Genomic DNA, 27618 nt, shown 5'->3' with positions numbered 1-27618 from the left:
TAGACTTTGATTGTTACTTACAATTAATGAGTAGGTTGGAAGTGCTTTAAATACTTGCGAGTGGTAATTGTCATTGATTAGATTTTCACAATTTCGAAGATTAAATTGTTCGTTATATCGATTAATTTACATCCTGATAATGGACAATCAGATTAATTCCAATGAATTGATTACAATCATGAAAGAGTTAATTCTGGCAAACAATTTAACTTTTTTTCCATCAAAATATAATCAATATTGATGATTTGTAATTGTAACAATTTGTATGATCAAAAATTGATCATAAAAAATCAATGGCAATAAAATTAATCATGAACAATTCACGTTAACAATTAATTACGATTTTTGATGAACAATTTGATTCACGTGTAATCAAATTGAACAATTAAGGTAAACAATCAATAATAATAAAAAGTTTTATTGATCATCTTTAATTGTAAGGGATTAATTGCTCAACGGAATTGTTATTAATAGTTAACTGATTAAGTGACATGAAAAATATAACAAAAATCAATAAGAATGTGAATTAATTAACAATATTGTAGTTAATCAAATTGCACACGAATTGGATGATTAATTAACACCGATAATAAATGTTAATTGTCACCAATAGTTCTTAATGTTTCTAATTTGTCCGTGAATTGATTAACAATCAACTAAATAAGATATTTATTAATAACTAATCCACTTTCATGAGAATTAATCAGTTCTTATGAACGTAAATTGTTTCAATTGATTTAATTGTTACCACTTGTTCCCTTTAATCAGGTACGACAATCAACTAATTGATTGGCGTTGGATATAATTAATCTAAGTCCCTCATCGATTACATAATATTATTTAAGATAATAATTAAACACAATCAATGATAATAAAGATGAGACAAAAGTAAAACTGGCAATTTAATTACAATCAACACGTTATTTAATTGTATCTAATCAACGGAAAGTTAAGTAATTAAGTATCTTAATTTTGGTTGACATTTTTGCCCCGAAAATGAGTTTAATTTTTATTGGACATGAAGATGTTGAAGACACTTAATGAAGATGATTAATGTTAATTGTTCAGGGGAAAAGCTTAATTGTTTAATCAGTGAGAGAGACAAAGATTAACTATGATTTGATTGTAATCAATCAGAGAGAGAGAAGGACATGAATTGAGATATAAATTCATTTTCCCCCATTGATTAATCGTCATTTAATTCACAATTCAGGGGGAAACAGATGATTAAATTGATTTCTCTATTTTCTATTCTATTCTGTGTTAATTAGTTAATTACTATTCTAATTAGTTTATTCTCTGCATCCATTACAATTAAACTTTTCGTTCCAACGATTGTCAACTTTTTTTTTCCTTCTACGATCAAACTTCTTCATATACAATTCCCTTCGTTCATCCATTTATATCATCGATAAATTTGATTATAATTGTGGAATACAACAAAAGATCATAATTCTAATTGTTAGTTAAATTGTTCCAATTTAAAGAATCAAATTAACCCGCGGTAAGTTAATTTTTCTGCAACTAAAAGTCACTCTCATCTTCCTCATCTTCCTCATCTTCTGAGATTAAAAGTCAATGTGAGCCAATCAAATTTTCACATTTTCTGTTTCACTTTCAATTAATTTAGTTTAAATTGTTATCGAATTGCCAATTAACTGATTGTGATCATGGCCCGAGCTCTTCATTGGTGTTTAAAGATCGGAGATCGAGTTCGTTCAATTCAATTCTATCGAGATATTCTTGGAATGACCGTAAGAACAATTTTCTTTTTTTTCTCAATTTTCTTCCCAAAAATATTGACCATTTTTCTAAATTAAATTTAATTGTAATTCTACAGTTTAATTGTTTAACTTTCAATTATTTCCAAAAATTGAAAGCAAAAACACAAAGTCAACAATTTGTGTGTCTTTCAGCAATCAAATTAAAGATTGTCTAATTGATCAAATGTCCTTAGAATGTTTTATTTAACCATAAACGTCACAAGATTCACATTTTAATTACCCGTAATTAACTAATTGTTTTCACTCTTTCAGGTACTTCGTCATGAAGAGTTTGATGAAGGTTGCAAAGCAACTTGTAATGGGTAAGTTAATTGTAACAGTTTTGTCATTGATTGTCACCCGATTTTACTCACAATCAATTGATTAGCTGATAGTTAATTTTCCAATGACAATTAGTAATCTTTAATTTTATCTTTTCCCCTTTAGGCCTTACCAAAACGCCTGGAGCAAAACAATGATTGGATATGGACCAGAAAGTGACAATTTCATCTTTGAATTAACTTACAATTATCCAATTCCCTCTTATGGTATTGGTAATGATTTAAGGAAAATCGTAATTGAATCAACTCGAGCATTGGAAGGTGTTAAAAAAGAGTTCAATCTGATCGGTGATGAGGTTGATGTTAAAGATCCTGATGGTTATCCTTTGGTCATTCGTAAAGGAAATGATTTAGTTACCCAAGTATCGATTTCCGTTAACAATTTAACCAAATCAATTGATTATTGGTCTGGTCTTCTTGGTTTAAACATCTATTCACAATCTAATGATGAAGTTACTCTCGGTTATGCTGATGATCAATGTAAACTTAACCTTGTTGGTATTGAATCTCAGGTCGATCATGCTACAGGCTGGGGTAGAATGGCCTTCGGTGTACCTTCACCAAGACTATTGGAAATCAATGAATCGGTCAAGAATAGAGGATTGAAAATCCTTCACGATTTAATTACTCTATCAACTCCAGGTAAATCCGATGTTCATGTCCTCATACTCTTAGATCCGGATAACTATGAGATCTGTTTTGTTGGAGCGGAAAATTTTGCTGAACTCGCTGCCGTTGATCCGGATGCCGAAAAGCTATTAAATCAGGTGAGAATTGATCTTATATTTTCATGTTAATTCTGTTTACTAATCGAATTGTATTGTTAATTGTTGACAGGCAATGGCTGATGAATCGGCTGTTTGGAAGAAAAGAGGTGGACGAGATGGTCGAAAGGAAGAGTAAATTTAAATTATCACCAATCAATTGGTTTCTCATTGTAAATTATCAACACAATTAACAGTCGATTGTTACGATTAACTGGACGTTAATCATATTCGCCATTTCCCTCTTCGTTTGGCCATTCCAACCAAATTCACATCAATTGATCGTTTCATTTAATTTTCTCATTTTGCTTTTTTTTTAAAATTCCTGTTCATGATTAGTGATTTTCGCAATTATTTTCTCTCTCTCTCTCTGTTTCTGTATTACACTAATCATCTAATTAGTAGTGATTAATCAAATGTGAAGCCAATTAATTTATCTTTCACTTGGAAACAATTCAAAAGTATTTTAAATAAAAAGAAAATGAAAACCAAGGAATCGGATTATCAATGTTATTAAAAAAATCGCCGCTTTGATTAATTGAATTGGAGAAAAAATTTGAAAATTTTTGTTAACTTTCACCTTTGACAATTTGGACTTTCGAAGATGTTAAATTTGAACATTCGATTGTCGATCAATTAGAGAGAAGATAATTAACCAATTGGTCCATTTGAAATTCGTTTTCCCCTCTCAACAGATTTTCCCTTCTCTCACTTTCTCTTTTTCTCTTTCCTTCAATTTCTTTTCTCTTTCTCTTCTTCCCTTTCGACGCTTTTGTTTACATTTTGCTTTTTTTTTCTTTTCTTTTTTGTGCTTTTTTCCATTGTCATTGTTGTTAATTCAACCTTAATTCACCAGATAATCAACCAATCAATTAGATGTTGATGGTTTCAAGATAATTCATGATCTATTCCAGATAAAGTCTCAAATCCTTTTCCTTTTTTGTTTTAATCATTTCTGTCTATAAACACCAACTTAGATTTTTAAATTTCTTCTTCTCCATTGATTTTTTTGATCTTATGTTTTTATTCAACGTTTTCGAAATTCAAGTGACCACAATTTAGTTAATTCTGTTCTACTGAAGAAGAAGAGGAAAAATGAATGTTCATTATCTTCCCAATGAAATATTGGTCAAAATAATTCATTCGCTTACAAATTTAAACGATGTTCTCAATTGTAGACGAGGTGAGTTCTCCATTTAGAATCCATTTCTGGTCTAATCTTATTTGGTTTTCTTTTCTTTTCTTCTCTTTGTTGTATAGTTTGTCGCCATTGGAATAATCTAATTCTCAAATTTGGAACCAAAGTTGAAACCTTATACTGTAATTATCATCTCACCTTTTCCATCAATTGTGACACAACACCGATCACTTTAAATTGGGTTCAACTCTAACCTCTAACACTGTTTTCTATGTAGATTATGTTTTCCTTTGTTATTTTTTCACCCATTCGAATAGTTATCACGTTTTTCCTATTCTATTGTGCTATTTACTTCATTGGAAACTCATGTTCTCTCATGTTCTCTCATGTTCTCTCATTTCTGCTTTTCTATTTTTCTCTAGCTACTTATGTGTTTATCTTTGTTGCTCCAATTTTGAGTCTGGTGTTTACATTGAAATATCTGTTTCGTTTTAATAACCTTTTCTCTCTCTATCTATCTTATTATACAGACAACGTTTCTAGTGATATCATCAAAGATTATGAAGGTCAAAATGTCATAGCTCAAAACAAGCGATTGAGAAGACGAAATCTTAAATTTTTATTCAGCCTTTTACCCAATTTGAAGCGCATTGGAATTCATGGTTGCTCTCCGAGGCCTATCATTTATGATCTTATTGGTAACTTAAACGCTTTTCCTTCACCATTGGAATCAAATTTTTCTTTATTTTTTTTTCTAATTTCTGATTTTCTCTTCATCTCTGAATATCAGGTGACTATTTTAAGCACCTTCAAGGCCTCTGTGTATCGGACACAACTCTATCTGAAGATAGTTTTATTCGCTTGATGGAAAGTTTACCAAATCTTAAGGTACTTAGAAAAGTGTTAACAATTGATTGGTCATCGATACTTATATTATTCTATTTTTATTCTATTTCAGATTCTGACTTTTTCTAGAAAAGCTAAAGATTTCGACAAAGAAATGCCAACTATCGATATAACCCAAGGACTTAAAATTGCTTCTTCTTTGAAATCCATTCATTTGTCTGGTAATTTCGAGATTGATGATTCCTTCCAGTTCCATGAGTCTCTTGAAGAGTTGGATATTGATTTTGTCGACGATTTTCATTACTTTAGTCCACTAAATTATGAGAATTTGCTGCAAAAATGTGTCAACTTGCGAAGACTTTGTGTTTATGGATTTTTCCCCTTGATGGTTGTTTTCCATAATACTTTTCCAAAACTCGAACATTTTGAATGGAATAAGAAAGATGGTAATTTCAATTGTGATTCTATTTCAAGGGAGAGAAAGAGATATAAAGTAGTAATCGTTTATCATTTATTAATTATATTCTTCTACTTTAGATTCTCATGATTTCGAGGTCCTTGAATATGTTGAGACAATAAGAGCCGCTCGTGATTTCAACAGTTTACCGAACCTAAAGACTCTTGTGATCAAATTTTTTGACGATGTATTAAATTGTGGACTCAATGATGTATCGGAAGATGAATTATTATATGCAACCTGTGATATGCAAATGTATTTAGTGAACTTCTTACCCAATTTGAAAAATTTATGCCTTGACTCGGGATGTGATCTTAAAGTGTTGACAGATAAATGTCCCAAAATTGAGCGACTTCAATTTAACGGATCTCTTACACCTAAAGTAAGTGTATACGAACAATTTACCTTTACTCTTGACCACTTTTAACCGAAAATTTTGATTTTTAAATGATTAACATTAAATTTTCCTTCTCATTTCAGTTAGAAGACTCGTTATGCCATTTATTTGGTAATTTGAAACATCTAAAAGAGCTTCGAGTTGTAAGTCGATGTATAACTGTGGCCTGCATTCGAATTATCGTTGATGCCTGTAAAAATCTCGAAAGACTTTACCTGGACGGATCATTTTCATCTAATGAAGGAAGAGCAATATTAACCAAATTATGTTCTGAACTAAATCGCGAAATTATTTTTGACGAAGATACTAAATGCTATGAAACATTCTGGCGAGATGATTGGTTGAACAAATTTATCGATCCAACTCCGGAAGATTGTTACTAAATCAATGGATATAATTAAGATATATATGACGTCCAATCAAAATCACCAATCAAATTATAATCAAAGGCTCATTGTGATTGTTGTCAAGTTTAAAAACGAAAAGCAAAATCAAAGTTTTCTCCTCTATGCAAAAAAGACGTAAACAAAAATCTACTATTGCAAAAACTATCATATTTATCACCTCTAATTCCTGTAAATTCATTCATGTTTTGACCTTCTTTTTTTGATCTCATTACACTTTAACCTTTCATAGAAAACAAAAACAAAAACATTTGAAAAGTTTTCATTCAATTGTATTGTAAATGACAAATCTTCAACCATTCAATTGGACTATTTGAATAATACACTTATTTTAAATATAAGATTTTCTTAATCAACAACAACAACAACAAAACTGATTATTTACTTATCAATGTGATTAACTGATCAACGAGAGTGAAAATTAATCTGAAAAACTAATCCACTAAATAATCAAAAGTAATAACGCGAAGTTAATTATTTATGATAAAGTTTTACTAATTGGAAACTCACAATTAAGAGTAAAACTAATGATCGATTCATATTTATGATGAGAAAACAATTAATGCTACAAAAATTGATCCTGAATGAAAATGAAAGAAACTGACCAGTGGCCATTATACTGACCAAAGAGAGATGATTCTACAATTGTTTAGAGTAATTTAGTTTAAATTGTTTGAAAGATGATTACAAGTTAGAGGAAGATGATGATAATATAAATACTCAAGAGAAATGTGAAAGTTTTTCTAAACCAGTTTGGACTTTTTGAGAAAAGAAAAGTTACCAAAAGAAAGAGAAAAAGAAAGAGAGGGAACGGCCACCAACCACAAAGGTCATTTTTTTACCCTGAAGATGATGAGGATCGTTGAACTTTCTCCTTCTCCTTGGGAAAACTGGAAATGATGATTAGGATGATCGGTTACCTGACGCTAGAAATAAACTCATAAGAAAAAAGGTAAACACCTTAAACATTGTGATACAAGTTTCAAATGTTTCATCTTTGATTATCACAATTAAACGTTCACATACAATTTAGCTTGATAATCGTTGATTAATTGTGTCCCTTCAACTGTAACCAGAGGTGTGAACATCAAGTAACCAAATAGTGAATATAATCAGTTAACTATTGACAATTTACTTTTCCCTGTTCCCGTCACTTTTATGGTTAATCGTTTTGTTATCATTTCTGTTTTGGTCACTTTTACCTTTTTTCTTATATATAATAAGTATTGAATAGTTTACTCTTGATTAACTGACCACATTGACCATTGATTGGTCATTGAAAATGCCAATGGAAACTGTTGTTATCTTTGCCATTGGAATATTAATTTTAATATTTCTTGGTTCACTTGCAGCTCTAATTGTCATCTGTCAACAACGTTACTGCCGACGTGACTTTTTATTCAAAAATTTGTCCTCCGATGCTACTCCTGATGCTGGTCTTCTTGGTCCATCTTCATCCTCATCGAAAACAACAGTTAATGGTCACTCACTTGGTCCATCAAATTCAATTGAGCTCGATGATGTTGCCATTCATCCGGAGATCGATAAAATTTTGGCCGATGCTCGTTGGGTCGATGATGTTACCGGACTAATACCTCATTGTTTGGCTATCCTTAAGTCCTGCCATCATTTGACTGGTCGGCTTGTTGAGGCAACAATGGCCGCTCTCAATAGTTATCATCAAGATGACCAACAGCGGAAATTATGGGAGATCATTAGAATCGCTCAGAAAATATCTCCACGTGTCGATGATGTTGTCCAGTCCATGTACAATGGAGACGCTCGGCTACTCGAGGCTCGTTGTTTGGCCGTTGTTTTGTCCGTTTCTCATCTCGCGACTGTGATTAAGTACTTGTGTCATGTTGAAAGTAATTGGATTCAAGAATCACTCGATGAATTGGAACAACAAATGAAGGTAAGTTAATTACCGCTTGTAAGCCTTACGAATTAGCTAATTACCTCGATAGAATTGAGAAAAAAATATCCGCCAAAATAACTAATTAGTTAATTGTAAATATCATATTCGATTCAGAATTATATTCATTCAAATGAGTGGACTTTTCATCTCTTAATAGTGATTAAGTATTTCTATGATATTGAAAGTAATTAGAATAAGAAAAATGAAAGTTATTAGTTAATTGCTACGTTAATTGTTGTATGAACGAGTCTCAGACGTTGAAATAGTTTTCGTGCTAATTGTTGAAACAATAATTACTTTTACTCATTCAATGAGTAGTGAACATTATTGTATTAATATTAATCTAATTAACTAATTAATTTAAGTTTTAATGATAAAAATTGAATATTAAAATTAACCTTAAATTGTTTAAATTGTGATGACTTTTGAAAAGGTTAATTGGCAACAATTTAATTGTATCTGTCCAGTGACAAACTTAATTGGTTTGACTTGTTTCACTTTACCATAATCATCCTATTAAATGATGAGTAGTTTAAACAATTACTGATTAATTATCCTAAACAATTTATTCATCATCCAGTTAATTACCTTGAAAGAAACATTGGAAACTTTTAATCATTACAATCTAGAGCACTTAAAGTGATGTTAATCACAATTAATCAGCTAGATGATGATTATTGATTCATCCTAAGCAATGACAATCTAACAAGTAATTAAACAAATCAATTAATTATCATCAATTGAAGCCTTTGATGGTAAAATTATTTACATCATCAAGATTGGAAACTTGGTAAACAATTTAACTAATTGTTGCCATTTAAATAACACAATCAAAAGACGATGAAAACCTTGAAGAAGTTGTAATATTAATTGTAATTGAAATAATAGAAGTAAAAAAAATGAAATTAAATCATCTGATCCTCGTAATTGTTGATGATTTAACTTTCATTGGTAATTGTTTGATGATAATGATGATTTAAATTGTGATAATTAAGCCAAGCCAACAATAAACATCCTGTTAATTTGGTTGTAAACATTAAATGAAACAACTGGAGAGAAACAAGCACTTAACAAAAGGTAATTTTATTGTTACGAAAACAGGGTTACTTTACCCAAAATCTCCATAAGGAAAATGGCCGAAAATCGGCCATTATATTGGTGGTGAGGGAGAGAATTGTCTCACTCACCTTCTTCATCTTTACCAAAATTTTAACCAATAGAATGAACCAGGTACCACGTGAGAGGTGGTACCTGGTTGAACAAAAGAAACTGGTTGTTTAACCAGTTTGGTTACAGTTCTTCGGGGGTACATAGAAAAGATCAACGTCCTCGTTGATTTACAATAATAAATTAGTTATTATTAATATAAAATTGCCCAGCACCGGACATTATTTACAAGGTAAAAAAAACTTGTTAAATATTATTAAGTGTATGATTATTAAAAGTTGATAATTTTATATGATGGTTTTGACTGTTCATGTTCAAGCCAATGTTGTATCGTCTGTCCATTTTTTACCATTTCTCTTACGACCTCAGCTGGAGGGATAGTGATATTATTTTCCTTTAGTTTTAATAATTGCATGTACGCCTTAAGGGTAACACGAGCATCTCTTTCTGGTGAATGGCCAATTGTTACATGTGATGTGTCTTCTCGTCGAAGTTTTTGATGATCGTGGAATAGGAATTTGTCCAGGGAGACTAATCCTATGGGTTGTTTACCTGGCCAAAGGTCCTGAAGATCTAAGTGTTCAATAAAATATTTCTTGAGTTTGTCTGGGGTTAGGCCTAACTTGTGTAGATCATCTTTTCCTTGTGTTATTAGTCTTCTGCCGATGGATAGTTCTGCAACTTGCATTGAGACTTCATCTAAGGATAATCCAGATGAGATGTCATTAATTTGTAAACCTGTAATTCTAGTTAATGGATTCGTTATATTTTCATTTTTAACCTGTGCGTAGTATACGGTTTGGATTCTTATTTGATTTCCAAACCAGCCTGAAAGATGAACACTACCAACACCACCATTACCATCACCTTCAATATCAAGTGCCAAGGTATCTTTTTTATTATTTTTCGGACCAATTGGGATATATTTTTCTAGGTGTTCGGCAATCGGGTTATTCAAGTTTTTCCACCAAGGCTTTCCTCCATATGCTGACCTTAACTCCCGTCGTCGAGTTCTCCTTTGTTCTTTTATACGTGAATTTTTTTCTGGAGTTAACTTTACCATATTTATATTAATTTGATGATCAGTTTTAAAAGGTAACTCAGGACAATCTCTTCTAAAATGGCCTAATTCACTACAATATGAACAAAAATTACAATTCATTTTTGTGTGCTCAAGTCTAAAACATAGGGAACAATGTTTTTCGGGCAAATGAAAAAGTTTTACTTGTGTTGAATTTCTGCTGTTTTGTCTACGTAGATTTTCTGTATATTTAACCAGGTTGTGATGAGCGATCTCTAATTTATCTGGATGATTTGCTGTTACCGTTAGTTTTGTGTATTTGTTCATTTCCTTGGGTGTACCACTTATTTCATATTCTGACGACACTAATTCTGGTCTCCAAACGTGACCATAATAATTGGTATATTTTGATGCAAAGATTGAGAGGATTAAGTAACACTTTCTGAATATTGATGCTGTTGAAATTAATCTAAATTGATTTGCATTCTGGTTCGTTAATTGTGTTTGTTTATTTGTTGTCGAATGATTATTTTTTGATTTTATCTTTAAATTCTCCATACTCTTTTGAAAAGCGAGTAGTTTTGGATGTGGAGGAGCGTTTGTTTTATTCCAATCTTCTTCCATCCTAATTGTAAAGGAAAGAAAAGAAAGAAGAGAATTTCAATTATTCATCTACCCCAAATCACCGGAGTTTTGAATAATAAGTATTAAATTACCCATCACCGGGTTGATTGAAATTTTATCATAAATTTAAATTTTAATACCCAATCACCGGGTTAATTAAACTTTTATCATTAGAACTTCGAAAACCCAATCACCGGGTGAAAAGAACATTTTCATTTTATTAATTGTATGTCCATTACCAAATAATTTATCATTATCATTAGTAATTTTATCTCCATCACCGGAGAAATTCGAAAACCTGCCCCAGCACCGGAGCATTGATTTTAATTGTATTAATAACACTGATGTAAAGGTATAATAACGTCCTTATTTTCCTTATTTTCTCTAGCAACTATCACAGAGTTTATTGATCTTTTTGGATAAGGGATTAATCTACAACCAATAACACAACACAAGAAGCTGATGGTAATACTAATAAGTATCCAAATCCACATTGGTACATTCATTTTCCAATTGATTTTAAGGTGATTGATACTTGTTTCAATTTTCTCTTGAGTTTCATCGATTAATGTGAAATCAAGTGGTTCAATTTGTAATTCTTTAGCCGATGGTTGAGTTAATCGTAAATTGATTGCATGTGTATGTTCTGATACCGGTGAACCTTGACTGTGAATTTGGAACTTTTGAACTGTATATTCTAGGTCATCGATAGTAAAATTGGTATATTTTGATAATCTTATCACATTATTTGGACAAATATATTTAATATTACTATATAAAGTAATTGGGTGTCCTGCACAATGTATTAAATACTGCTCTCCCATTTGTTTAACTTGAATCGTTTCTGCGTATGTGGTGACATTAGGGCTATTGCTGAAACAAACTTCATTCTTCCAAAGTTCAATTTTCTTCAAGTTTTCTTTACAATTCGATACTTTCTTAAAAATAGGATTATGACCTTTCAAATCCTTCTCGCTAATCTCACAGAATCGATAATCAGTGATGTTGACTAATACATATTCTGGACCTTTATATGTAACTTTACAAGTGTGTATTATTTTATTATATAATGTAAATGCATCTGCTTGAAATATTTGGTTAGTGGTATCTCGTAAAAATGTTGTAAAATTTATCATTAATGTTGGAAATCTTTCGTTATTGTATACGTTTACATTAACATTTTCAATTTCATCTAATGAACATTCTGGTGAGCATGGTAAAATAATTTTGAAGAATTTAAAGAAATTCTTATCAATCCTTGGTTTAGCTTCTCTAATGGTTTCATTAAAATGTTTTAATTGGTTAAGTTGGTTATTTGCTTGCGTTACTGTATCGGCGGCTTGAAATGTTAATATTGGTAAATATTGAGGCAGTTGATTCACATCGAATTGAATATAAAACAGTTGTTGGCTTACATTATGTAATTGTTCAAACTGTTTTTTTATCAACTTCTTATATTCTTGGTTAGACTCTGCGATGGCTGTTAGTACTGGTTGTATTTCTATTTCGGGAGGGAAAATGTGTTTATATAAATAGTTAACGCCACTAATTACTATTCCACCAACTATTATTGTGGTGGCTACAGTTCCCAGAGTGATTATTTCTCGTCTTATTTTTATAATATTTTCTTCTGGTTGGGTTGTTACGTTCGGTATATTACGAATAGGATTTATGTAATTTTCATCAATAAATGATGAACAATGGTCTTCAAATTTGTCTAGAAATCTCCTTACTAATTTACACATGGCTGGATTATACTCATGTAATGGATTCATTTCTTTCCTTGTCTGTTTTTAGAACGATTGGGATTTCTTTACATGGGTTTGAAAATGCTAGTATAACAGAGACCTGTTGAGCTGATTTTCTTGGGTGATAATCAGTTTTTCTCCATAGAATAGGTTCACCACTAATGAAAGGAGAAATTTCTAGCATCTCTACTCGTGTGAGTATGCTTAAAATTGTTACTAAATTGATTAAATTTCTATGAAAGTACGGCTTGAGTTGGTTACTATGCGCTCGTCTCATTTTTTCCTTTTTATCTGTTCTTAATATTTTATAAGTGGTGTCTCCTTGTTTTTCTATTACTTTATATGGTCCTTTGAATTTTTGTTTCAGTTTCTTTGGTCCCTGAAATTGCTTGTACATTACTTCATCTCCTACTTGATAGGTTCGTAATTTCTTCCGATCATGTTGAATTTTTTGATTTTCTTTTGAGTTCAATGAGTAAAGTTTTGCTTGATCATAAATCTCAGGCCATTTTTCGATTGTTGATTTTAAGTTAGATGGTAATTGTTTAAATGTCTGGTTGTTAATTATAATATCAATGGGTAAGGTTGGTTGACGACCATATAGTAAATAGAAAGGAGAGGCTTTCGTAGATTGATTTATACTCGAGTTATAAGCGAATCCCAGCACCGGGATTAATTCACTCCACTTTTGAGTGTTTTCTTTTTTACAATAATGAGTTAACATTGAACATAATGTTTGATTGACCTTTTCTGTTAAGCCATTTGTTGCTGGGTGATAGGCGGTCGAAAATGACCATTTACTTTGGAAGAAAACTCTAATTTGATCAACCACTGAAGATATAAAATTTCTACCTTGATCTGAGACAATTGTTCTGGGGCAACCATGTCTGAGGAAGATCGAGTTAATTAGGAAAGTCGCTGTTGATTCAGCGGTCATATCTTTGATTGCTGCAACCTCTACCCATCGTGTAAAGTAATCGGTACATACTATAATATAATTATTTTTCTTAGATGTTGGGAAGGGACCAATTAAATCGATTCCAATTTTCTCGAATGCATTATTAACAATTATTGATTTTAATGGAGCTTCTAAGGTTCCACTTCCTCTTTTATCTAATTGACAGATTAGACAACTTCGAACGTAATTTGTTACATCTCTACTCATCTGTGGCCACCAATAATGTTGTTTAATTTTATTGTAAGTGGAAAAGATCCCTGGGTGACCGGACAAGATCGAATCATGATATTCATGCAAAATTTGCTTAATTAATCTTTTAGGAATAACTATATTCCAACTCTCTCCATAATGGTTAATTGTTAATCGGTATAATAGATTCTCTCGAATTCTATACTTAGAAATTAATTTTCTTTCTTTGGGATCTAAATGAGGAAAGTTTTCTAATTGTTCAATTATTTTTATGATTCGTTGATCTCTTCGTTGTTCATCAACTAAGTCTATTTTTTCTTCAATAATTTGGTTAACTAATAATGTGAACAGTTCTTCACATTCATCCTTTTGATTATCATAGACAATATCATCAACAGGATATCGTGATAAACAATCGGCATCAGCATGAATTTTCCCTGATTTATATTTAACTGAAAAATCAAATGATTGGAGGGCCATTGCATATCGCTGTAAGCGAGCGGGAAGGATCTTTTTTGAATGAATGTGGCATAAGGCACAGTGATCAGTTACTACTTCAAATTTAATTCCCTCTAAATAGACTTGGAATTTTTGTACTGCCCAAACGATGGCCAAGCATTCCTTATCAGATACTGGATAATGTAACTCTGCTCCTCTTAATATTCGGGAGGCGAATCCAACAGGGTGATAACCATTATCATCCTTTTGTAAGAGAATTGCTCCGAGACCATAACCTGAGGCGTCCACTCGCAATTGAGTTTCTTTTGCTGGATCATAATGAGCAAGAACTGGCGGTGTTGTTAATTTAAATTTCAACTCATTAAAAGCGTTTTCTTGTTCTGGCCCCCAATCAAAAGGTAAATCTTTTCTTGTTAAGTTAGTGAGAGGTCGGGCGATGTTAGCGAAGTCTTTTATGAATCTTCGATAATAAGAGCATAAAGCAACAAAAGATTTTATATCTCTAACTGTCCTAGGAGTAGGAAATTGTTGAACTTTTATTATTTTCTCTGGGTCAACTTGTTGACCATTCTCACTAATCACGTGTCCTAAGAATAGAATTTTCTTTTTCAAAAATGAACATTTATTAGGTTTTAAAGTTAACCCTGCATTCTGGAGTCTCGTAAATATTAATTCTAATTTACTTAAATGTTCTTCTTCATTTTCTGAATAAATTAATAAATCATCAATAAAAACTAAACAAGTATTATAAATTAATCCACTCAAAACAATAGTCATCATCCTCATAAATGATGAAGGTCCATTTGCTAATCAAATGGTAATCTAGTGTATTCGTACAACCCACTTGGAGTGACAAATGCTGTCTTAGGCTGATCCTTTGGATCCATTGCCATTTGATGATAACCTGATCTTAAGTCTAATAATGAATAGAATTTCATTCCTCTTAAACTATCAAGATAATCTTGAATATTTGGTAATGGAAATTTATCTTTAACAGTTATCTCATTTAATTTTCTATAATCTACACAATCGCATCTCTGTGGTTCCTTTTTGATACTAATACAATTGGTGATGACCAAGGTGAGCAGGATGGGATAACAATTCCATCATCTATTAATTCGTTAATTGAAGTTTCTGCTACTTTTCTTTTCAAATCTGACATTCGATAAGGTTTTGAGATATTGGAGGATGATTTCCAGTATCAATTGAGTGAGAGTAAACATTAGAATCCTAACTCTTTGGATGTGGCGAAAACCACTCGATATTTAGTTATTAATTCATTTAATTTGTTTCGTGTTGTGGGTTGAATTTCACTGTTCACTTCAAGTTTTAAATCATTAATTATATTATTGATGTAAATTTCTTCATCAACAAAATTTTCTTCCCCATCACCGGAGACTGAAAATAATGAAGATAAACTAATTGTTGATGAATAGTCACTTCTTGTAATTAATTGTGAATTTGTTGATGATTGTATTTGATTCGAATCATAATTAGATGAGACGATTGATGATGTGGTTAGTTGCTTTATATTTGATTTAAAATTTAAATCTATGTTTTCAAATTTTTCTTTTGGGTTTAATGGAATAATTAATTTTCTCCGTTTACAATCGATGAAAAATTTTCCCTTTTCTAGAATATTTTGTCCAATGATGGCCTCAATTCCTGACGGCAAGGTGTCAACAATGATCATAGGTGATTTAATTTCTATTTTAGTTGGACCATCTGGAATCTCTAATTTAATATAAGTTTCACCAATCACTTTCAATGGTTGGTTCCCTGCAGTTAAATGAATCGGACCTTTATAGTTATGATAATTCAGTGACAATTTATGAGCTAATTGTTTGGAAAGTAATGAGACTTCGGCTCCGGTGTCGACCAAACATTCTACTTCTGTTTCCTTAATTTTTGCTCTAGTAAATATTAATTGATTCTTTTCTTTAAATAAATTTGAAATGATTGAACTGGAAATTTTTACTTCATCATCATCATCACCATATTCAGTATAAACTGTTTTAACTACTTTAGTTCTTTTGTCACTTGATGGTGATAGTAGTATAAAAAGTGAACCTCTGGCACAGTTGGAGTTCTCTGATTGGTTGATACAAGCATCGATTAAAACGCCCCCTGGTGGCAACTAAAGCAGTCTATTTCTATATGGGGTGGTCCAAAATCAAGAAAATGTGCCAATAGTGTGTTTCGAACCGGGGTGCCCTTTAGGGCACCCTGGTTCATTATACAGGGTGTTCATATTGGGTTTTGGTAAAATTCTATTGGTTGATTTAAAGGAGCAGCCCCTAATCTTTGAAAATCAATCATTTTTCATCTAACCTCGACCGAGTCAATATTAAAAAATACGATTTGACTTTAAAAAGTTAAAAATTTGTTAATTGTGAATTTTGGATGATCTTGAGTCGTTTAATTATAAAAAGTATCAATTTTAGATTTTGGATGAAATTTAAACGATTAAGTTTTAAAAGAGTAAATTGTTGACTCTATTTGAACTTGAGTCGATTAGCTTTAAAAGCGACATTGTATTTTTGATGAACTTGAGTCGATTTACTTTAAAGTGTAAATTGTTGACTCTGTTTGAACTTGAGTCGATTAACTTTAAAATGTGAATTGTGAATTTTGGATGAATTTTAAACGATTAACTTTTAAAAGTGACATTTTATTTTTGATGAACTTGATTTATTCTTGAAATCACCTAAATTAGTTCTCCATATAGATGACGCATCGAAATATAAGTCAAGAAACAGCAAGAATGCGGTTGGCTGCTCTAGTGAATCGCAGTGCAAAACTCAGGGAGGAAATCACCAATTCAGGATGGGAAGAGATAAAAAATTGGTCCAATAATCCCGCAGGAGTTGATGAACTGTCAAAAATCCTCAAACGGAAATTACCGTCGAAAGATCATCCTTCCTACTCCCTATGTTGTGAATTAATCGAAATTGATTTGATAAAAACACAGATTCTGAGAGGATTAATAGCTAATTTCCACTATCCTACCAATCCTATACGTTACTTTTTAAATTAAAAAATTTGGCTTATTTTGAAATTTATTTGTATTTATTTATTTATTTATTCGGCTTTTTCTATCTTGATTTTATTAATCTTGTTTCATTAGTAAACACAAAAATCACAACTTGTTTAATATTCACTATCTTTTAACTTTTGTTAATTTTTTGGTCATTTATGTTTTTACCCTCAAAGAGGTAAGTTGTTTTTTGTTTGTTATGCGAGTCCATGAGGTGAATGTGGTGACCTTCGGGGTTGCCCTTTCACCTCTAGAGATGAGCTAAAATGAATTTAATTAAAAAAATTATTTAATCATTTAATTAATTAATTAATTAATTAAGCAATTAATTAATTAATTAATTAATAAGTTGATTTAATTATTAATTTTTTCCCAATTAAAAAATTAATTAGTTGATAATACTTATTTCAAAAGAATTAATGTGCTAATTTGTTTCCCTCAATTTTCCATTTTTCCCTCATTATTGAAGACTACTCGCCTTTCACTGTCTTTTTTGTCGACATATTTGTTTAAAATATTGTAAAAAATATTTCATTTGTTTTTCTTCCTTCAAAGAAGTAAGTTGATTTTGTTTCTTTTTATGTGAGTTTTGAAGCTGATTTAAAAAAAAATTTCTATTTCATTACAATTTGTCAAATTTTCTATTTATTTCAAACAGTTAAGTAATTGGTGTAATTCAATTAACTATTGAATATGGAAAGTGGTAATTGTTCTCAGCGGTACCCTGAAGGGTTGACAAAAAATCAAAAAGCCAAATTAAGAGCGAAAGAGAGGAAAATGAAAATGAAGGAAATCCCCAAAACTGACATAAACAAACAAATATGGTTAATGCGAAAAGGTCGGAAACATTTTGCAGCAGCAGATACTTTGAATCAAAAACTTAAAGCCATGTATGAGCGAAAATTGGTCACAGAAGAAGGCGACAAACTAAAAGAAATGGAAAAGAATATTACAAAAACGGAAAAGAAGCGGGATGAAAAAGCGCAAAAATCCAAAAATCTTTTCAATGATGTCGGCAATAAAATGCCAAAACCAATTGAAGAAAAAAAATGAATAAAAAAAATGATAAAAAAAATGAATAAAAAAACAAAAAAATAAAAAAATAAAAAAAGCCAAAAGGCTAAAAAAAATAAAAAGCCAAAAGGCAAAAAATAAAATAAAAGGCAAAAAATAAATAAAAAAGCCAAAAGGCAAAAAATAAAATAAAAGCCTAAAGGCTAAAAAAAAAATAAAATAAAAGGCAAAAAATAAAATAAAAGGCAAAAAATAAAATAAAAGGCAAAAAATAAAATAAAAGGCAAAAAAAAAAATAAAAATAAAAAAGCCTAAAGGCTAAAAAAAAAATAAAAAATAAAAAAAAATAAAAAAGCAAAAGGCTAAAAAAATAAAAAAAAGCCAAAAGGCTAAAAACAAAAAAAAAATAAATAAAAAAAGCCAAAAGGCTTAAAAACAAAAAAAATAAATAAAAAAAGCCAAAAAGTATAAAATAAAAAAAAAACAAAAAAGTATAAAAAACCCAAAAGGCTAAAAAATATAAAAAAGTCAAAAGGGTAAAAAAATATATAAAAAAAAGCCAAAAGGGTTAATCAATATTTTCATATTAAAATCTAAAAGTTGATTACTTAGAATGAAGTAATAGTGATATTGGTATTTAGTGAAAAAGTATAAATTTATTTATACAATCCATCATTTATTGATTCAATGATAACTAAACTTCAAGTTTCGCCTTTTTTTGACAAACAAGAATATTGTCTCTCAAAGTATTCATTTGTATTTTGACTTCACATGAGATAATATTTTGATTTAATGCGAGTCCAAGGGTCTAATGTGGTAACCTTCGGGGTTGCCCTTTAGTCTCTAGTGATGAGCTATCCATTATCATAATGATTATTGTATCCATTCATTGATGATTTTTAATTTTTTTATTAGCGATCGTTGGCCTATCAAAAACATTGCCCGAGCTGCATTTATCAAACAGTGTACTTGAGTCAAGTTTTAAGTTTGTTCAACAAGTGAAAGAAATAATAAAGTGAGATTAGTTAGAATTTATTTTTATATAGTTTATATCAAACTAAAGTCAATTCTCATAAAAAACGTTGGAAATTTAATAGTTTTGGTAAGTCAACTTCTATTTAATACAAGTCCAAGATATAATTGTGATTATCTTCGGGATTATCCTTTCATTTTCTAGTGATGAGTAAAATTCATTAAGTTGTTTGTTATTAATGCAGCATATTGTTTCACATTTAAATATTATACAGTATTCAAGTAATAACTTGGTTATAATCTAGACAATGGAACCCAACCACGATCTTGATGTAAGACAAAGAGTAAGTTGTATCTGAATAATTATTTCAATGACTAATGTTTTTTCTCTCCTTGTATTAGTTACTCAATGAGTATCACTCAGCCTTAACAAGTCTTACACGAGAAGCAGAACCTATTCTTGCAGCCTTGAAAGATCATGGATTCGATATTGATCAATGGTTCATCAATACAACTCAAATAATCTGCAAGAATCAATTAATATTATTCTGGCTCGTAAGGTACCTCCTGAACACAGTCCAATTTATAGTTTGGTAATTAATCTCAATGAAATTGATATACTTCGAACACAAGTAATTCATCATATGAATATTCTGGCTTCTAATCCACAATATGCCCCTCCATTGACCGAGCTAAACTGAGAAAGATACTATTCTGTTCATTGTTTATTTTTTCCAATACATATCTAATATTTTCATATTCACTATAAATCATTATATTTATACATACTCTTCATTCAATAACTATGTAAAAAGTACAAACAAATATTTATCAATTGGAAAACATGTTGAAAATAACAAAAGAGCCATTAAAAATAGTATCAAATGTATAAATTTTTATTTTAAAATTTTATTTTCGGTAAAAGATGGAATCAATCTTTTTATAATCATGGAAAAGTTCCGAATGTACTCTAAATCGAGTAATTCAATCGTGATAAAATGGATAACCGATTTAGTTTTTGATAGTTAAAAGTACTCATGCAATGCATTATAAAATAATGTGAATTTTTGTGGATCAAGGTCACAGTCACAAATGAATTGGAATAATATACAGCTTAATGATAAATTTATTGAATATAAGATTTTCAACAGTTATTCAGATAAACTGTAATATCTCAAGGTCTGTGACAACAGCGATCTCTAAACTCCAGGGTTTAAAAATGTGGAGAATAACTGTTTCAATGCTAGATGACCTTTAAATGTGTCATTTTACCCATGACCTGAATGACCTTGATCTTATAATATGACAATTGAGTATCGCTCAAACTCATATCACTCAAGTCTCTCTGACTCTTAGTTCATAAGAAAATTGTGTAAAACGTTGATAAATAGTTGAATAGCCCTGTATATTCAAATATCTGGTCTTTTTTGAATTCATTGGTTCTTGACTTATAACTGAAATGAGTATGGAACTAATAATCTTGTATATTAAAAATATCGAATGACCATGTAATTAATATTCATTTATCGCGAATCAAGTGAATATACCGCAAGCGAAAACTAATGAAAGAGATGAATGAGTTTAAAGATATGATTTTTAAATATTTCATTTAAGGAAAGAAAAAATTATGGATACATAATATATTTCTTAGTATAATGAATATATGAGATTAATTTTGAAGTACATGGTGACCATAAGCATAAGTGGAAATACCATCACTTCTAATATATCTTTTATTATCAAATGGGGTGATGGCAAGTTTTGTATATTCAAGTAATTGAATTTCATGTAGATGAGAACCAAGACGATTCATTTTTAAATGTAAAATAGCATTTGATTCAATGGCTTGTTTGTAGTCATCAAATGTTACGTGTTGCATCGCTGCCCTATTGACTCCCTTTGCTCGCTTTTTCTCCCCTGAATCCGTGGTATAAGCGTACAACTTTGATTTGAGAGCCACAAACTCGAGCATGGTACCACCAGCCAACTCATCTTTTAAATATCCAATTTCTTTCTCATGAACCCTTGAATACTCTTGACGGTCAACAGGGTAATTGCTTGTATCCATAAGATGACTGATTGAGTACATCACGATGTCAGAGAGCTCCTGGCCTTTGATCTCATAGATGAAACTATCGGTGTCAGTATATATTAACTGGACTCGATCTTCATATTCCAGTTTGAAATGATTATAATGGAGATCATACATCTTCATTTTAGATATCTCGAGAACAGCAAACCCGATGGCAATTGGTTTATCCATTTTGACACTCTTCTTTTTCATTTTAAACAACATTCTCTCTTCGTCCAAAATCAGGAAATTCTCACAAGTATTAGCTCGCAAGTGTTTTTCAGCATCTGCACCATTCAACACAAGATCAACTTGTGTATGTTTTCTTTTGTCCTCAATGGTCTTCCCATAAATACTATTCACCATCAACTTCCAAAAGTCTTTTTCAAATGGAGATGTAGCTTCTTTTCGTTGATTAGTACAAAATTCAACATATGGTTTAAGCCATTGTTGCTGTTTGAATGAAATCACTCGATGTACTTTCGTTACAATTAAACCTTCAAGAATGTAAAAACCAAGAGTAGCACCCAACACTACATATTTTTCTCTCTTGAGGAATGTGGTCACAAGTTTTGGAGTTTTGGTGCTTTTATTCCCAATTTCCGAAAGTCTTTGTGAAAGAGCTTTTTGATATGGGCTAAGCATATCGTCAGTGATGGTCATTTTATGAGGTGCTAATGGATAATCATTATGTACCTCGTGGAGATTGTCAGGATATTCCAAGTCAACCTCTAGAATGTAGCCTTTAGACATATTTGGACCATGACCTCTTATTGTAGTGAGAATATCATTGAAATAAGCTGGATTTACCCAACTGAAGCCATCAACTGGTAGTCCTTGGGACATAGCGTAGCCATATAAATTGTTGACATCGAAATAGGCTAATGTGGTGAGCTCTTTTGATGAATCATAATCGGGACAGCTAGGATTATTAGCTTTAACGTGTCTTTTGGATACCTGAGTGAGACCACCACGAATACCTTTTTCCACCATTAATAACATATCAGGATCTGTGATCAAGCCAAGTTTAACTCCTGTTTTCTTCATCGCTGCAGCCCATGCGAGACCAGGAGCGGAAAAGTAGTGGCAGGGATCGATTCCAAAGTGTCGAAAACTGGTTTTCCTGAAGTTTTCAAAGACGGCAGCTAATAAAATAACATCAACTTTCAAGTAAATGTCATGTAATTGCCTTAATGTTGTACACCCAAATTGATCCCAAATATTGTTGACATGAGCATACATCTCTTCAGAGATATGAGAGTCAGTCAATGTTGAGTAGAAAGCTTCTTTTGGTGGTAAATGATCAGTATCAAAATCATTAATCGACTTGAAATACTCATATGGTAAACAGCTTTTCTTCATTAATAAATCGAAAGGTGTTCCAGCTGCAAACACTTGACTCAATAAAAACCTTTTGAATACTTCAGGAACTGATGAAGCGAGATTGTCAAGGGATGAAGAGAGAAAACTGTAACTATCAAGGAAAACCAAGTCATCAAGAATGAATGCGATATATTTTTCCATGGTGTGTGGAATCAATAGTGGTGGCTTTTCAAACATTCCAGATCGTAGAGCATTAATGATAATATGTCCGTCAAAGTTTTTCAAATTATGAAAAATGACGGGAATCTTGGATGGCACCTGGTAAGCGATGTTACAAGCTTGATGAGCGGGACCTCTAAATCTACCAGTGAAATGATCATGGTCTCTTACACGGTCACTATGTAACTTTTTCCCACAAATGTGACAGTTCTCTATATTCTCGAATTCATGTTCATCAAGTGCGGACATTGACAATGGCTTGAAATTTTCTTCACGATGTTTTTTCAACTTTTCTTTTATTTCAACAAGCGCTGTGAAAAATTTTTGACCAAGATTTCGACCGAAGGATAGTCTCTTTTCAATTATATTTGAGTTCCAGTCAACAGCTACAAGTGCGAAGCTAACAGGTACCAAGTCAGCGAGAACACGTTCTGATCCTTCAACTTGAGTGGATAGAGTTTCAAAATCACCGTAAATCACATATGGAAAACGGCTTTCTTTTCGATAATCATTTCTAGTTATGTATGAATTCCGTGAGTCAGGTTCAGGAAGAATGATCCGTTGAGCTTTATGAAGTAAACAATCTTCTAAATGAGCTTTCAATCGTTCTTCATCTCTGAAAGAGTTTATGCAGCGGTGACAAAAATGATGATAAGCTCTACCTTTCTTACTAGCTAAACGATTAAAATTTGAAATGGCAAAGTAGTGATCGTTATGTAGAAGAAGGTTACAATGTTTTGGATTTTGTTTATCCATAACTTTGATTGGCCAGATTGTTTTTGTTGATACTTCGTATTTATAAACATTCACTGACACATTGTTCTTTCTACAGAACTTGTTGATAGATGTAACGGGAACAATACCTTGCACATCAGAGAAGTCATAAAGTCGATGGAACCGTGAATAACATGATATTCTTTGTGGATTATGAGCTGGAGCATGGAGACAAGCAAGAACAGCGAAAGTGAAGCAATTCGTATCACACGCTGGTGAAATGAGACACTTTTTGTTTGCAAGTTCACGAGGTAATTTAATTGAGCGACACCCTCCTTTATGAGGTTTGTATAAGCCAAAGATGATGTCCACGTTGATGAATCTATTGACTGACCATCCTGACCCTCGTTGAGTGAATTGATCTATGAAAGAATCAATTTCAGTGAGTGATTTTCCAACTTTTTTAGTTAAATTTGATCCTTGATATATTTTGAGTAATGTACTCGTGAACGTTGGCTTCAATTTCTGTTGTCCATTGATTGTTTCTTTGATCATTTCAAGTTTAACACTTATTGCGGCTTTAATAAGCTTCATCTTGTTGATCGCCATTTTTAAAACATTTATGATATTGACGGATAAGTTATCATAAATTGCACTTGTATCAACAGCATTTGGATTCTCGGTTCGATATACAACGAAGCGATTTCCCATAGAGCTCATCAACTTGTGAAATTGTCCATTCTTTGATGGGAATGATACATTGAGTGATGGGTAAGGTTTACCACAAATTTTGGTATGTGCCCGATACATGCCATAGCGCTTGTAAGGCTTTTTGTTGCAATTTCTACATTTATATGTACGATTAGCAATACTTTCACCTTTCACTGATGATGATGATGATGATGATGATGATGATGATGATGATGATGATGATGATGATGATGATGATGATGATGATGATGATGATGATGATGATGATGATGATGATGATGATGATGATATTTCAGTAGTTGAACCATATGACTCATTGTCATATATTATTGTTTCATCGCTGGAACTCTATGAGAAAAAAAACCATTGATGAACTAAAAGTACTTCAAATTGATCAAATTTTACTTACATCGTTATCCATTTTGATAGAATGTGTATAATATACTAGAGATGAAACTGAAAATAGATCAAATTTAAACAAAAACTAGATGTTATTAACTTAGACTTTTCACTAGAGCTGAAAGGACAATCCTAAAGATCATCACGATCACTTTTTCAACTCTCATTTTAACATTGAAGTGAACTTACCAAGACGAAAGCTGGAGACAAACTAAGAGATAATAGAATGGTAGCCAAGTTCGTCGACAAACAAAGACAGTGAAGAATAGAAAGAACCTGTAAAAATACGAAAATAAATAATTGGTAAACAAACTACGTCATCATATTTATATTTAAAAAAGCTAAGCATTACTTTTATAGAAAAATGAACCTATAAATTATTTGATTTGATTGTTGAAATCTATTGATTCAGATAAATCAATAAATTAATTGAATGAATTCATTAAATGATATCATGAAAATAACCATGATCTATTGAGAATTAACGGAAATCTAACCTATTCTAAATCCCTATTACTCAGCTCATCACTAAAGGTAGAAGGACAACCCCGAAGGTCATCACTTCTACCTTTTGGACTTGCATAAGAAAAGAAAACAACTTACCTCTCCAAGAGTTGAGACACAAATGAGGAAAACACAATAAATAAACAAATATTGCGACAAAAAAGACAGAGAAGAATAGAAAGAACCTGTAAAAATGAGAAAACAAATAATTAGTAAACAAACTACGTCATAAAACTTATGATAGAAAAAGCTGAAAAGTAATTTTTATAGAGAAATGAACCTATAAATAATATGATCGAATACTCAAATCTATAGATTCATTATTTTTTTTATTATTTAATTGAACAAATCATGTGGATGATTTCATCATGTAAATAATCATGATTAATTGAGAATTACCGGAAACCTAACCTATTCTAAATCCCTAATTACTCAGCTCATCACTAAAGGTAGAAGGACAACCCCGAAGGTCATCACTTCTACCTTTTGGACTCGCATAAGAAAAGAAAACAACTTACCTCTCCAAGAGTTGAGACACAAATGAAATAGAAAATAAAAATGTAAACAAGTTTGTCGACAAACAAAGACAGAGAAGAATAGAGAGGACTTGTTCACATTAACATTATGTATTAACCAATAACAAATGATATTGTTGAGTGAGCTCAAATGGAGGGAGCAGGTTAAATACAAATGAAAACAATTAATGATTAGTCATCATATGAATGTATAAAAAGCTAAAATTTAATTACTCAAAATAATGATTAGTCATCATATGAATGTATAAAAAAGCTAAAATTTAATTACTCAAAATAATGATTAGTCATCATATGAACGCGTAAAAAAGCTAAAATTTAATTACTCAAAATAATGATTAGTCATCATATGAACGCGTAAAAAAGCTAAAATTTAATTACTCAAAATAATGATTAGTCATCATATGAATGTATAAAAAAGCTAAAATTTAATTACTCAAAATAATGATTAGTCATCATATGAATGTATAAAAAAGCTAAAATTTAATTACTCAAAATAATGATTAGTCATCATATGAATGTATAAAAAAGCTAAAATTTAATTAATCATAATAAATCATCATGATTTACTCCGATATACATTATAGAAATACTATAAATCCTAATCAAAATGAATAATGCAGGTAAATATAATATGACTTCATTCAAATTTGAATTGAATTTTTATTTAGCTTTTGATATTTCATATGTATAAGGGGTTATTTTCAGTCCATTTTTTCATCATAATTACAGTATTAAGACAACATTTAATAAAAGGTTTTTGAATAACATGGTGGGGACAGGGTAAACGTTCTATATCTCGTATGGTTTTATGTGTACCTCCAAAAGAGAGAATATTCAGGGTAGGGATATTAAATTCCATCATTATTTCTTCAGCTTCTCTGGACTTAACTGCAATCATTTTTCTCTCAGGGGATTTAACAATATCATAAAATTCTTTCAATAAGTCTCTAAATTCTTTCCTTGTTAGCTGTAGATCATCACTGGTATTAAATTCTAACCCATGATGGTTTTTGGTTAAATAGTCTATTTCGAGTGAAGGAAGAGGGTAATCAGGCACATCAGATGCAATTGATACCTTGAGACACATAATCTCGGAGACACTGAGACATGCAATCTCTTTTGGATAGTAAACTTTATGGATACGAAACCCTTGCGTATCAAAATACCCACAAATATCGTCCATCAGTACGCTGGGTGATGTTGGATAAGATAGAAGAGATTGACAAGTGATAAGAAAGTTTGAGGGTTTTCGTTGTAAAATTCGATTAACAGTTCGTGATCAAAATGTTTTATATTCTCAACAGCGAGATTAGGTCTTGGTGGTAGTTGTAATGGAGCGAGAACGTTGCTAAGGAAGAGATCCCAATATTTGCCAACAATTGGGACAAGAGTAGCTTTTACTTCACTAGATAATGGTTGACAAACTTGTTGTACAATGGATGATCCGTAGCTTGATGAAAGATGAGCGGCAGTAAAAAGTGTTGAGAGAAATTTGAATTTTCCAACTCTTTCTTCTTTGACTTTTTTCTGTAACTTGACAAGATATACAAGTGCAGGTTGAAGTTCCAGTAAACGTAAATTATTAGCTCGAGATAAAAAGATGAATTTATCACCCTTGGTTACTTTTAAACGAAGATCACCAATAGATTCTATCTTTATATTATAAAATTCACTTGGATGAAACACATTTGCTAAAGTTGAATCAATGAAGTTTGAGATGAAAAGAAACTCTGAAAGTGTACATGAAATACCGTATCCAGTTGGTGAAGCACTTCGATTATAGGCGGTGATGTTGATTCTTGAACAGAAAATTTCACAGTTAACAATGGTCCAAGATTGTTTGAGGTAGATGAAATCACCAATATGTATCGGTCGAGAAGAGAACCATTCCATCATAGAACTAAACACAAAATGGCGGACATGT

The 27618-nt window shown here is 31.3% G+C and overlaps 3 protein-coding genes across 4 annotated transcripts in view; all 3 read left to right on the top strand.

The window, feature by feature from the left end:
• The first annotated feature begins 1297 nt into the window (after nucleotides 1–1297).
• On the top strand, nucleotides 1298–3360 carry LOC128386630 (glyoxalase domain-containing protein 4-like). 2 transcript variants are annotated; one of them, XM_053345689.1, is made up of 5 exons: nucleotides 1298–1504; nucleotides 1631–1754; nucleotides 2037–2086; nucleotides 2211–2871; nucleotides 2942–3360. In XM_053345689.1, the coding sequence occupies exons 2-5, from the start codon at nucleotides 1671–1673 to the stop codon at nucleotides 3005–3007; spliced, it is 861 nt and encodes a 286-aa protein (XP_053201664.1). In that variant the 5' UTR covers nucleotides 1298–1504; nucleotides 1631–1670; the 3' UTR covers nucleotides 3008–3360. The 2 variants fall into 2 exon arrangements, with proteins under 2 accessions (XP_053201664.1, XP_053201663.1); XM_053345688.1 differs by lacking the exon at nucleotides 1298–1504 and having other exon boundaries at nucleotides 1581–1754.
• Nucleotides 3361–3608: 248 nt separating this feature from the next.
• LOC128386627 (uncharacterized) lies at nucleotides 3609–6451 on the top strand. The gene is made up of 7 exons (XM_053345685.1): nucleotides 3609–4051; nucleotides 4129–4188; nucleotides 4537–4704; nucleotides 4797–4894; nucleotides 4965–5298; nucleotides 5390–5691; nucleotides 5790–6451. The coding sequence occupies exons 1-7, from the start codon at nucleotides 3964–3966 to the stop codon at nucleotides 6087–6089; spliced, it is 1350 nt and encodes a 449-aa protein (XP_053201660.1). The 5' UTR covers nucleotides 3609–3963; the 3' UTR covers nucleotides 6090–6451.
• A 728-nt stretch (nucleotides 6452–7179) lies between these two features.
• The window catches only part of LOC128386631 (transmembrane protein 98-like), a 31747-nt gene continuing 11308 nt past the window's right edge, over nucleotides 7180–27618 (top strand). Inside the window, exon 1 of the mRNA XM_053345690.1 lies at nucleotides 7180–8025. Within this exon, the coding sequence (XP_053201665.1) occupies nucleotides 7393–8025 (633 nt within the window). The 5' untranslated portion in view covers nucleotides 7180–7392. The remainder of the gene's footprint in view (nucleotides 8026–27618) is intronic.

This window comes from Panonychus citri, unplaced genomic scaffold (assembly GCF_014898815.1).
Source record: "Panonychus citri isolate SS breed McGregor unplaced genomic scaffold, ASM1489881v1 Contig00072, whole genome shotgun sequence".
Classification (NCBI taxonomy): domain Eukaryota; kingdom Metazoa; phylum Arthropoda; class Arachnida; order Trombidiformes; family Tetranychidae; genus Panonychus; species Panonychus citri.
This window is presented reverse-complemented; position numbering and strand designations above follow the sequence as displayed.